The sequence below is a fragment of the Dromiciops gliroides genome, chromosome 5 (assembly GCF_019393635.1).
Source record: "Dromiciops gliroides isolate mDroGli1 chromosome 5, mDroGli1.pri, whole genome shotgun sequence".
NCBI classification, from domain to species: domain Eukaryota; kingdom Metazoa; phylum Chordata; class Mammalia; order Microbiotheria; family Microbiotheriidae; genus Dromiciops; species Dromiciops gliroides.
The window spans coordinates 119,931,855-119,945,786 of record NC_057865.1 but is presented as its reverse complement, the minus strand read 5'-3'; the positions used below and the strand labels follow the sequence as shown (position 1 = coordinate 119,945,786).

The 13,932-nt window shown below is 34.7% G+C and overlaps 1 protein-coding gene across 6 annotated transcripts in view; it reads right to left on the bottom strand.

Annotated features, from left to right (window-relative positions):
* The window catches only part of GRM8 (glutamate metabotropic receptor 8), a 952,263-nt gene that overhangs the window by 351,472 nt on the left and 586,859 nt on the right, over positions 1-13,932 (bottom strand). For all 6 annotated transcript variants that reach the window (XM_043969215.1, XM_043969212.1, XM_043969213.1 and 3 more), the window contains exon 7: positions 4,257-4,457. In XM_043969215.1, coding sequence (XP_043825150.1) covers positions 4,257-4,457 — 201 coding nt within the window. The remainder of the gene's footprint in view (positions 1-4,256; positions 4,458-13,932) is intronic.

Genomic DNA, 13,932 nt, shown 5'->3' with positions numbered 1-13,932 from the left:
TGCTTTCTCAAATTCCTGGAAAAAAAATCTAAATTCCCCAATCCATAGCACTCGTTTTTCTTCTGATAAACCCTAGCTTTTAAGATTTACAAAAATAGTAGTTTGTTATGATCTTCCCAATAATATTAACTTTAAAAGACTGTTCTTTGTTTTCCTTTGACTTATTTGAGGTTGGAAACGTGGTGAAAATTTATAAAAGGGTGAGTAGTACAAGGCTTATGAAGCTATGTTTGTCTGAAATGTATCATGAAGCATGCCATCTTAGTTTAAATTTTATAGAATTCTGCTGAAAGATATGCAGACTGGGTTTCCATTCATTAACACATTTGACTAATACACAGTTATAAAATTATTAAATTTAAAAGCAATTGCTCCCAGTGTCAATACCTCTAATACTAATGTAATACAGGCAGTTCCATGAAGTTCAATTTTTCACCCTCTCTTCCAGGTCATGGGTTATAATAAAATGTTTTTTAAAAAAACCTATCAATTTGAAAGAAAATAAATATTTTTAAAAAAAAATTAAAAGAAATATTTTTAATTTAAAATAAATTTATTTTTAAAAAATAAACTATCAATTTGAAGAGAAGAAAATAAGAGCCGTGGAATGCAGTAAAATTATCCATATTGTTACTGTGTTATAGGCAAGTATAATTAATACATCAGTAAGCCTCTTATTTCACTGATGTGGATATTCCCTCTTATGCTGTTGGTCTATAATGGATGTAGGTCCTGTTATTCTGTGCATCAATGGCCCATTTTCTTCCCTAATGGGCTCATCTGATGTCCTAAGGGAAGTAGGAGGAGCTCCTCTAGATTGCTTGACATTAGGTAGGTATCAATGGAGGCCCTCTCCATCTGTTATCCCTCACTTCCCTTAATGACCAATCTATCTCCTATTACACTTAAATATAACTTAGATGATACTGCATACACTACTTGATGCAAATAATTCTGGGAATTTTAGAAGAATGTGGATGACCATTTGTCAGGTATATTGTAGAGAGGGTTCTTGTCAAGGTATTGATTTAACTCAATGGTTTCTTACATGCCTTCCAACTTGATAATCTGATATGACCTTGTAATCTGATATGAAACTAATTTCCAAGAGAAGTCATTTAAAATCAAAGTTCAAGAATAGGATGGAGAAAAATGCACAGTTATTATAACTGCAAGTGTGAATGGGATGAAATTACTCATAAAGCAAAAGTAGATAGTAGAATGGATTAAAAAGCAGAAACCTACAATATGCTCTTTACAAGAAACACATTTGAAGCCAGAGACACACAGAGAGTAAAGAAAAACCTGGAAAGACTTCATGAACTGATAAAAAGTGAAGTGAGCAATATCAGAACATTGTACACAGTAATAGTGATAGTGTACAATGAAGAACTTGGCTATTCTCAGCAATACAATGAACCAAAACAATCTCAAAGGACTCATGATGGAAAGTGCTATCCACAACCAGAGAAATGATGTCTGAATACGTAATGAAGCATTTCTTGATTTCTTTCCTTTCCTTTTCTCCCTTCCTTCCTTCCTTCCTTTCTGAGTCTACTTGTACAAAATGACTAACACAGAAATGTTTTACATAATTAGACATATATAACCAACATCATATTGCTTACTGTCTCAAGGAAGTGGGAGGAGAGGGAGAGAAAGAAAGAATTTGGAACTCAAAACTTTAAAATAAAAAAAATTAATGTTTAAAAAGTTTTTACATGAAATTGGGGGGAAATAAAATGAAACAGCATTCTTCAATAGATTTGTAGTCAAAAAACATTTACTGTTTTCAGAAGAATTAAAAATTGTTAACACACATGAAAAACTGCTGTAAAGAACTACAAAATAAAAGTATACAATAAAAATTAAAAGAACTAAGCTTTCACCTCACAATGAGTGCATTGGCAAGGATAAAAGGTCCAAATATCAACTTAGAAGTGTTTTGGGAAGACAAGCTATTAATACACTGGGATCATAGTTGTATGTTGGTCCAACCATTCTATAAAACAATTTGGAATAATGTGCTGCAAGTTACTAAACCATTAATATCCACTGACATAGGGTTCCTACTACCAAGTACATTCTCCAAGGTGATCAAAGACAACAAAGCATATCCTGTAAATGCCAAAATATTTATAGATTCACTTTTCATGATAGCAAAGGGCTTGAAATTAAGTGGGTACCAAAGAACTGAGTAATGACTGAACAAACCAGGATAAACCAGTGTAATATTAAATCATCATACTATAAGAAGTGAGTGTGAGGAATTCAGTGAAACATGATGACTTATATGAACTGATGATTCCTTGTAATAATCATAACCAGTAGAAGAACATATTGACTACAATAAAGTAAATGATAGCACTTTTTTAAAAAATCACCATTTTACTATCCAGTTTTGTCTCCAGAAAAGAGATGAGGAAGCAACTCTCCTCTATTGATGCTTATCCATGTCTTTTGTTCCTCTTGAGGTCATTTGCCTTTGATTTCTTTGAATTTTCTATCTTTCTCAATATATCTGTCTTCTTGTAATTAGCCTCCAAAGGTTGCAGTCTTTGGTTTTATAAATTGCCATCTGGGTTCATCTGGCTTCTCCTGCACACCTCTAACCCTGCCCACCACACTTAAACATGTGTGCTTTTATCTGGCATGACTGCACTGCTTAAGTAGTTCATAAGATATAAAACAGCTGAACAGCCTAAGAAGTAGTTATCTAAGCTATTTTCTCAGTTTCACAAGAAAAAAAGATTTACATACAGATATTTGGCTTCATTGGCTGTTGTTTTTATTTTTGTGAACGCTACATATTCTAATCCTATGTACTTGATAAATATACACTACTTTTAAAAGGAGAGGTATGTGTATGTGTAGTATTTGTGTTTTATCGGGAAGAGGATGCATAAAAGCCAAGATCAAAAGATCCTAGGTTCAGGAGATTCTTGAAGGGTGAATATGAGTAATTAAATAACTTTTTCCCCATTTGGAAATGGCTAATTGGGGCTAAATTGTCACAAAAATATGCAACTTTAATATTTTTCTCAATAATATATTTTTCTGACTTTCGCATTAAAATTATTATGTGTGGTTGTTTAATCTCCACTGGATCTCTCAATGTTCTTAAGAAGGGAATTCCTTTCCATAAAGATTTCCTACAAATCCTATTAAAATTATATAGTATAGTTAGTTTAATATCAGCACAAAGAAAATGGTTTGGTGTGTTACCTGAAGAAAAAAAAGTAAAAAAAAAAAATTAAAAGCTTCTACTTGGATTTTAAATTGAAGATGACCTTGTGCTTTTTTTTTTTTTTGGAAAAAAAAAAGGTTGGCAGCTAAGGTCACTGGAGTATATTATGATAGACAGTTATGTTCTGTGCCTGGCTTGGAGGCATTTCTGCTGCATGGATTAGTGCCAACTAGAAAGAAACAGACAGCACAGGACATTCTATCATTTCATTTGTAAATAATGACCAAAGTCATTGGAAACAACTGTTACAACTTGCACCAAATACCAACACTAAGCAACTGTTCTTCAAGATAGTCAGGTTGGTCCCTTCTAACCAAACATGATAAATACTCAAAATATCATATGTCTTATAAATGTTGCTTGTAGCAACCACATAAGCAAGAGTCTCAGTGTTTCCTCAGTAGGCAGATCCCATCTGCGGCATCTCTGTAGCAGTGTTTTAAAGGATACAGCTCTTGGCTTCAAATTAACTGAATTAATAAGTGAAAAAGAGAGAGAAGACTGGAAGGTTTTCATAGATTATACATCTTCTTAATATGCAAATACAAATTCCAAATCACTCACCTTTCTCTAGACAGCCTTGTGTTTAAGATGCTCAGAATCAGTTTCAAAACAAAGCATCTACAATTACCTCTCTAATAATGGTATGAACAAAACATATTCAAAAGGAATTTAATCTGTTGTCAATAGTCCTATATAAGCTCTCCAAGTTATTTTTGAAAGCGCAATTTTAAGTAGAATACTTTGATTGACAGGGGCTTATTTTTAGCTTCTGCTTGTTTCAGGAGCAGCTTAATGGCAGCATTAAAAAATATGCTTGAGATTTGAAAGCAGGTGGAAAAACTCACACTTCTGATTAAAAAGAGAATTCTTTCTAATCCTGTGCTTTCCACTGTGCCTCAAAGTGTCTTCTATATATAGGAAGGAAAAAACACAACCTGTCACTTCTGAAGTGCTAAAAGAAACAAAGCCAAACAAATAAATAAATAAATAAATGTGTGTGACTTACCATTAAAGTTTACAGCCCGAATATAACTAAGGAGCTCTTTGCCATCAATTGTGCTCATTTGTGGACAAAGACCAATATAGCCAGGACAGAGATCTTTATGCATGTTGTGAAGTGCATAAGCCATGGAATATACTGCATCAATTACAAACTGGACTTTCCCTTCTTGCTCATAAGAGGAATCCCGGGCAATTCTTTCTAATCCTGTGAGAGAGAAGGAAGGAAAGAAAAGGGTGGAATGAAAAACAAAATCTGCTCATGTTCTATTTAATCTGATTATTCAGTGCAAATAAAGAGGGTAAAAAAGTAGGGCTCCAGCTTCCAGCATTTTTAGAATACTTGTTCAGATAGACTAAAATTACCACATTTTACTTCTAAATACTATGTTACCAGACTGAGCCAGGTTTTTCAACTGTATTTTGAATTATTACTTTGGCAAAAATGGGAAAAATACTTCACTGGAAGGGAAAAAAGGTCACTAGGAAACAATATACATAGAGAAACTATATATCTCTATGTCAAGCTTATTGAATCTTAGAATATTTCACATTTTGTAATTACATAATATTTTGGTTGTGGCCTGACCTTTTAAATAAAAAAAAGTGCCATTCTTCTTATCCATATCTGCTCCATTAGCATCAGTTAATTAGTATGCTTAAAGTATGGTCATTTTTCTCAAATTGATTCTTTTTTTAAGTGTACCATTTTTGGAACCTTCTCCCCCAACCCCAGATCTTAAAATGGAATATTTCCCTAAGTGAACCCTATTTATCTTTAGAAGAATCAGCCAATTTACTTTCTTCTCACACTCAATTTTCCATTTTAATTTTCCATTAAAGAGATGTAGATCTGTCAAAGTTAGTGTCACATAGAATAATTGTATTCATATGAAGGCACATTCAATGCTCAGAGTTGACATAGGAGATTGCTTTTGGTTTGGAAATTAGCATTTTATACGTGAAAGAAACATAATTTTAGAAGAGGAAGGAGTTTTAGAGGTAATTTAATCTGATCTGCTGACTTTACTGTTGGGGAAACTAAGGCTTAGAGAGGTGAAATGAATGATTACATAGAGGCAGAATCAAAACCAGAAACCAGATTTCTTAGCTTTCAGTCCAGCATTCTTTTCAATACATGATAGAAATGTTTTAATCACAGAAACACAGGTAGAAATTAACTTTTTGCTAACTAAAAGTAAAATTTATAACCACTTTCCCCTACACATTCAGATTCCACAATAGAGGAGTTCTTTCGGTGGGATGTGAAGAGACGCAAAAAATATTTTTGTACTTTCCCTATATGGACCACTGTCATAGAAGTTATCTTCTACAAAGTTCAAATGGAAAAGGGGTCTTAAATAAGTTGTATCCTTTCCCCAGGTGCTCCTAACTCTAGGTGCACCTAATTCCAAATGTCCTAACTACATGGAATCCCAGAAAACGCAAAGATTTCTTCATAATTCCATAGTCAATGATAAAAGATAATATAGCAGTGCACAACAGAAAAGCCATATGTATGAAGAAATCACAGTGCCCAAATAATGACATGCATGTGGATGGGCAAACCATTTGAATTATCAGCACAGACAACTGGAACAGATACTGTGGCAGGGGCCAAAATAACAGGAGAGAAAACAAGATCACAATTAGGAAATGCCACAATCTTTTCACCTCAAAAAAATTTAAGTGGTTACTATGTGCCAGGAACTAAAATGGTGCTAGGGATTCAATGAGGAATCTACATTCTACTGTTGGGAAACAAAAGGTGCACAAATATATGTAGTAGTCTCCCCCTCAGTTTTCTTATGCTAACAACTAGGGGGTGTCTGAGAATGATTTATGGTGGAAGTAAACCTAGGCTGAGATTTAAAAGAAGTTAAGGCTTCTGAAAAAGAGAAATGAGGTAGGAGTATATCCCAATCATGGGGAATGACCAATGCAAATGCATAGATTTGGGGGATAGAATGTCAAGTATTGGATAAAGCAAGCAGTCTAACTTATATAGAATGTGTAATTCATAAAGGGGAGTTACATAAACTAAATATACAAAGATAGGTAGGGAACAGGATAGTTGAAAGATTCACAAAAGGAATAAATGAGCAGTAGCATATTAGCAATAAAGACTTGTATGGAACTTTTATTTTTTTTAAATGGCATCAAAGGTAGTAAACCCATTATACAGAAAAAAAAGGTTTTGTTTCATACATTGTCATCATCAAAGAATTTAACACAAACTGTCTCGTATATTCACATCTATACTTAATTAGGCTGAGCCTCAGAAAGAAAAAGGGGAAGGAAGGAGAACAAGCATTTACTAAGTGCATAGTGTGTTCTAGGCATCATAAAATGATATGCAAATATTATCTCATTTGATCCTCACAATAACCCTGGTAGGTAGAGGCAGTTATTATCTTTATTTAAAACTGAGGAAACAGGCAGACAGATTTTAAGTGATTTGTCCAAGGTAAACCATCCAGTAAGTGTCTGAGTTCAGATTCATACTCAGATCTTCCTGACTCTAGGCCCAGTGTTCTAAACACAGATCCACCTTGATTCAGATAGAGTCTATGACTAAGACTACATTCAAAATTTTCCTAGCATTTTTTCATTTGAAAGAGCTTAAGATCCATTGGCATGGACTCTGAAGACACAGGATCACCTCCACACCTTGATAAATAATTAGAATTACGATATTTAAAGAATCAGACTGAAGCCTCCAGTGTGTTATAAAAATTATTTATGGATGATTTATTAAAAGATAAGAACAGGAGGCAAAGTCAAGATGGAAAAGAAAAGGTTGGGACTCATCGGGGCTCTTCCAAATTCCCCTTCAGACTTTAAATACAACCTTAAAATGAATTCTGGAGCAGCAGAACAAACAAAAGGACAGTGTAAAACAATTTCTAGCCCAAGATAACAAGGCAGCTGGAAAACTGTCACATTTGGAGGGACATTGGAGGGGAGTCCAGTGCAAGTAATGCCCTAGCAAGATAGCAGCAGGTCTGGGATCAACTGAATCTGCAGCAGTGGTTTCCAGAGTTCTCAACCCACAGATTATCATACCATCTTGGAAGAATGAAAAACTTATAGACCCCCAGAACTAGTGCTGAAAACTGCTGCACACAAAAACCTGAAGCTTGGGACAGAGTGCCCTCTACCCCAGGAGCAGAGCCAACTTTTCCATAAAGTTAAAAACCAAGAAATAGAATGGAAAAATGAGCAAATAACAACAACAAAAATAACCTGACCACAGAATATTAGTATGGTGACAGGAAAAATCAAAACACAAACTCAGAAGAAGACAAAGCCAAAAATGCTGTATCCAGAGCCTCAAACAAACAAAAAATGTGAATTGATATCATGCCTCAAAAGAATTCCTGAAAGAGCACAAAAAACATTTTAAAAGTCAAATAAGAGAGGTAAAGGAAAAATTTGGTAAAGGAAAATTAAGCCAATAGCTTAGTAAAGGAGGCACAAAAAAATACTGTAACAAATTATACCTTATAAAACAAAATAGGTCAAACAATAAAAGAAGCACAAAAAGAGGCACCCATCCATATCTCAAAAAGCAGAACTGGATTAGTGAAAAGTTATACAAAAATTACTGAAGAGAAGAAAACCTTAAAAAGTACAATTGGACACACACCCAGAAAAAGAAGTATCAAAATTCACTGAAGAAAAAAAGAACTGATCAAAAGGAAAAGGAGGTATAAAAATTCACTGATGAAAATAATTCCTTAAAAATTAGAATTCAGCAAGTGGATGCTAATGACTCAATGAGGCATCAAAAAAAATCAAATCAAATCAAAATAATGAATAGAAGAAAATGTGAAATATCTCACTGGAAAAACAACTGACCTGGAAAATAGATTGATTGAGGAGAAGTAAATTAAGAATTATTGAACTACCTAAAAGCCCTGATTTTAAAAAAAAGAAAAAAAAAGCCTAGACATTATCTTTCAAGAAATGGTCAAGGAAAACTTCCCTGATATTCTAGAACCAGGGGGTAAAATAGAAATTGAAAGAATCTACCGATAACCTCCTGAAAGAGATCCCAAAATGAAAACTCCCAGGAATCATAGCTAAATTCCAGATCTCCTAGGTCAAGGGGAAAATATTGCAAGCATCCAGAAAAAAACAATTAAAATATCATTGTGCCACAGTCAGGATAACAGAAGACTTAGCAGCTTATACTTAAAGGATCAGAAGGCTTAGAATATGATATTCTAGAGGGTAAAGGAGTTAAGATTACAACCAAGAATTACCTGCCCAACAAAACTGATATACTTTTTGGGAGGGGGAGGGGAATGAGATATTTAATGAAACAGACTTTCAAGCATGTCTGATGAAAAGATTAGAGCTGAATAGAAATTTTGACTTTCAAATTTAAGGCTCAAGAGAAGGGTCAAAAGTAAATTTCTCTAATAAAGGACTCATTTCTCAACTGCATAGAGAACTGAGTCAAATTCATAAAAATAAGAGTCTGTCTTCAATTGATTAATGGTCAAAGGACATGAACAGGCAGTTTTCAGATGAAGTAATCAAAGCTACCCATAGTCATATAAAAAAAATGTTCTAAATCACTATTGTGTTTTTTTTTTCTTGTAAAATAAAAAGATTTATTAGGAGAGAGAAATATGGCCAGGGAACAGATTATCTTGGTGACTATCCTATTATAGTAAGAGAAGACTGGTCTTTTGTATCTTTACAAAACAAAAGGGAGAAAAGGGAATTTCAAAAAACTGGGAAGGAAATGCAGGGAGGAGATTTTGGAATAATAATGCATCAGTAAGATATGCAGCACCCATCCAAATCTTGTATATCATCTTGAAGACCTTGATATTGTTTATCAGCATACCAGGGTTCTGCTCTGCCACACCTTATTCCTGAGGTGCTTTTCCCTTGGAAAATTTTAAAGATTCCTTGGAGGTTGTGATCTTTAGGTTTCTTGGGATCCCACTGCATTCCCATAACATTTCTCTCTCTCCTTATTTCTGGAGAGAAAGGGGCAAAAGTCCATCTTCTGTAGATTCTTCAAGGCTAAAAAATGAGGGATAGAGATATCCCTGTCTTTAAGGAGAAAGGGAGTGAAAAGTCTTATGGGCACAGTCCAAGGGTCACAGGAAAATTGCTATGGCTTCAGTAAAAATTTAAAGCATGATTGTTTAGATAAATGGAAAAAAATTATGCTACTACTCCATATCTATAAGATTGGCTAATATGACAGAAAAGGAAAATAACAAATGCTATAGGTTATATAAGAAAATTGAAATGCTAATGCACTGTTGGTGGAGATGTGAACTGATTCAACCATTCTAGAGAGCTATATAGAATTATGTCCAAAGGGCTATAAAGGTGTCCATATCCTTTGATCCAGCAATATCACTACTAGGTCTGTATCCCAAAGAGATAAAAAGGAAAAGGATCAGTATGTACATATACACATACACATACACATACACATAATTTCTTTTTGTAATGGCAAAGAATTGGAAATTACAGGTATGCCCATTATCTGGGGAATGGCTGAACAAGTTTTGGTATTTTAATGTAATGGCTTACTATTTTGCTATAAAAATGATGAGTAGGAAGCTCTCAGAAAAAAGAAGTGGAAAGACTTATATGAACTAATGTAAAGTGAAATAAGAAACAGAACACTGTACACAGGAACGGTATTGTACAATGATCAATTTTATTCTCAGCAATACAATGATACAAGACAATTCTGAAGGATTTATGATGAAAAATGTTATCCATGTCCAGAGAAAGAACTGATGGAGTTGGGATGCAGATTCAGTATTTTTTTTAACTTTCTTTTTCTTGTTTTTTATGTCTGTGTTTTCTTTCATAACATGACTAACATGGAAATGTTTTGCATGGCTGCCCATGCAGTCATATAATAAATATAAAATGCATAAATGTATAGTAAATTTATATAACCTATATAAAATTGCTTGTCTTTTCAAGGACAAGGAAGGAAGGGAAGTGAGAGAAAGAATTTGGAAGGCCCTAATTTTTTAAAATAAATGTTAAAACTTGTTTTTACATGTAATAGGGGAAAATAAAATATTAAATTAAAAGAGCACAAGAATTGAAAGAATGAGAAGTGAAATGGAATCCAATCTGTACAAATGGAGAGAGAGTCTGTACAGATAAGATATGGATGCATTAAGTGCATTTAATGTTGATAGTGCAGAATATACTTTTATTAAGATTATGCCCTGAGGCTCAGTTCAGTCTTTTATAATTACATCTCTCATCCTAGATAACAATATTAAATATGTTAAATGACACATACAAAGAGAAAATGAATAGGTCCCAGCATAAACATAGGGATGCAGAGTGGGAATGTGGAAAGGGCACTGGATTTAGAGTCAGAGAAGCTGTGTTCAAATCCCAGTCCTGCTCTTTAATGATTATGTGACCCCCAGCACCTCAATTAACCTCTTTGGGCTTGTTTCTTCCTCTGTAAATGGAGATTAGCCTATATGACTTCCATCATTCCTTCTGGGTCCAAATTTATCATCCTATTGTCCTACTATTTAGTATACTTACAATAGTCTGATTCTTATTTTGTAAAGATTAACATTCTGTGTTTAGTATGGATAATAACTCTTAGGTAAGCCCATTCTCTGCTCACTTGGGATAAACAGGCATTTGGTATGTTTTCTTCTTTTATCAATATCACTCTCATTTTAGAAAATGATTGCAAAATCTAAAACTGAGAAAAGGTTCTCTGCCTTTTTAATTGTTAGAAAAGTCTTAATCAGAGTTTATATTCAACACATTGCTTAGAGCACTGGGTCTGGAGTTAGGAACTTCTTAGTCCAATCTGGCCTCTGGCACATGCAGTTCAATTTCTCAACAAGAAATCCTAAAAGTATTTCTGAGAAGTTATGATGATACACTCTCTTGCTTCCTATAACACTTCAACTTCATGGTGTCACAAAGTTTTACAACAGCCAGAGCGTGTGCCTTTGCTTCCTATCTCTGACTTTCTCATTCATCTAACTGAGGAGTTTAAGAGGCTGACAGTGACTCATCAACTTAATTGGCTATAAAATTTCATTATGTTATAGTTTCCAAAGTTAATGTTAATGTATAGCCATAAAGTGTTCAGTAGCATTAAAGACTATATGTCAGCCACCCACAAAAATGTCACACCTTTACTAATATTATTTAAAACATCACTGACTGTAAAGTTGTAATATATTTTAGTGTATAGCTCAAAAATTCACAATATATTGGAAAGTACTTACCAGAGAGGAAGCCAGCCTCATAAATTAGACAGTTAGATTACTATATGTTTTCATTAATGAATTCCAAAGTTTCTAATTGCATCTCATCTTCATGAACATGGGAGTAAATCAGAGGATTTAGAGCTAGAAGGGATGTCAAGAGATGTTCTAATCCAACCCCTCCATATTACAAATGAGGAAACTGAGGCCGTAGAGAGATTAAGTGGCTTGTCCCAGATCACAGAGGCAACAGAGACAGAATTCAAACTCAGATTCTCTGTCTCCAATCTACCATATGGACTACTGTCTCCCTTCTTATTGGCCTGTATGATATAGTGCATGCTGGAGGTAAGAACTTTGATCCATAGTAGAACTTCATTTACTCCCTTCTTAACAAAGAAAAAAGGGGCAGCCAGGTAACAATGGATAAAAGGATAGGTGTAGAATCAGGAAGACTCATCTTCCTGAGTTCAAATCCAACTTCAGACATTTACTAGGTGTATAACCCTAGACAAAGACAAGAAAATCCCAAATGGGGTCACAAAGAGTTGAACATGACTGGACTGACTAAATAAGGAAAACAAAGAAGGAAAGCTAATTCAAGAGGGGTAAGTACCCTGCAAAATTGGGTTTTTTTCCAGCTGAGTTTGGCATGCCTTTCAATGAAAAAGAAGCCCAAGAGCCATTAGCTGCTGTTGTTGACAGCCTGAGCTTTTTCACTTTCGAAGATTTTTCTCAAGATTCTCTTTGGCTTCCTGGCATGTTAAGCAGATCCTCTTTGGAGAATTAATGGTAGAACTTGGACAAGTGAGATAACAGACTAGAAATCCTTTAGGAAGTACAATGAATGGCCCAAATTTGATTTCATCAGTGTTGAAAACTCTTAATGTATATGTATGTGTACATACATATATACATTCATACAGACAGATGATAGATAGATACAGATAGATAGATGATAGATAGATAGATAGATAGATAGATAGATAGATAGATAGATAGATAGATAGATCTACTTTTATAAAGCTGTTTCCTCCTGATAATCCTTTAATTCCTGTAGTATAAATAATTACAACTAGTAGGTTACAAGTCTTTTTTTTTCTTTTTTAGGCAATTGGGGTTAAGTGACTTGCCCAGGGTCACACAGCTAGTAAGTGTTAAGTGTCTGAGGCCAGATTTGAACTCAGGTCCTCCTGAATCCAGGGCTGGTGCTCTATCCACTGCACCACCTAGCTGCCCCCAGTTACAAGTCTTTTTGATTCAAAATACACAGGAACTATTGTAAGTGAGGAAGTTCACTTGGAATTTCTTTGGTAAAGGTAGAAAAGGGTAGAAAAGAAAAATAGAAGAACAAGAGAAAGCCAGGAAGATCAAAGGTTATATACAGTACTTTATTGCCAAAACTTTTCTGGTTTTTTTTTCGCAATAACTTTGATATGCTTTGAGAACTTATCAGTAACAGATATACATGTGTTATATTATCTTGTGTGTTTCTCAACAACAGTCACCATAGCATGTATCATGGGCAACTCAACTAAATTAGTTTTAAGTTTACTGTTTACAAAGCACAATAGGAAACAGGGGGAGATAATACACAAGCAATTTTGTGCAAACAAGATACACATAGAATAAATTAGAGATAAACTCAGAGGGAAGGCCTTAATGTTAAGAGATATTGGGAAAGGATTCTTATAGGAGGTAACATTTTAGGTAAGATTTAAATGAAGGCAGAGACACAAGATGGGAGAGAATTCTAGGCATGGGGGGCAGGCAATGACAATGCATGTCATCAGGAGATGGAGTGTCTTCTACAAAGAAGATCATAGAGGCTAGTGTCACTGGATCATGAAGTACATGGAGTAAAGTGTAAGAAGGTAGGAAGGAGCCAGGGTGTGAAGGGCTTTAAAAGTCAGAGGGGGGTGTTTTTGTTTGTTTTATCTTAGAAATAATAAAGAATTGCTGGTGCTTTTTGAATGGGGGAGTGACGAGTGACTTGCTCAGGCCTTTGCTTAAAGAAGATCACCTTAATAGCTAAGTGTGGGATGAACTGGTGTGAAGAGAGACTTGAGTTATGGAGACCAGGCAGCAGGCTACTATGATACTGCAGGAATAAGATGATGAGGGCCTTCCTGCACCAAGATGGTGGGATTGTTAGAGGAGAGAAATGAGGCATCTATGAGAGATGTTTTGAAGAGACAATCAAGAGAATTTGACAGAAGATTGGATTTGGGGTGGGAGGGGTGAGTAAAGAGGTCAGGAGAGAGGTTGGAGCCTGATAAATAGATATGGGAATCATCTGTATAGAGATGATAAATAAATCCATGAGAGCCAATGAGATCACCAAGTGAAAAAACAGAGGGAGCAGAGAAGATGGGCCAGGAAAGATCTGGCCTTGGGGACATCCATAGTAACATAGAGAAAAGAAAGTATTCGAGAAGAAGG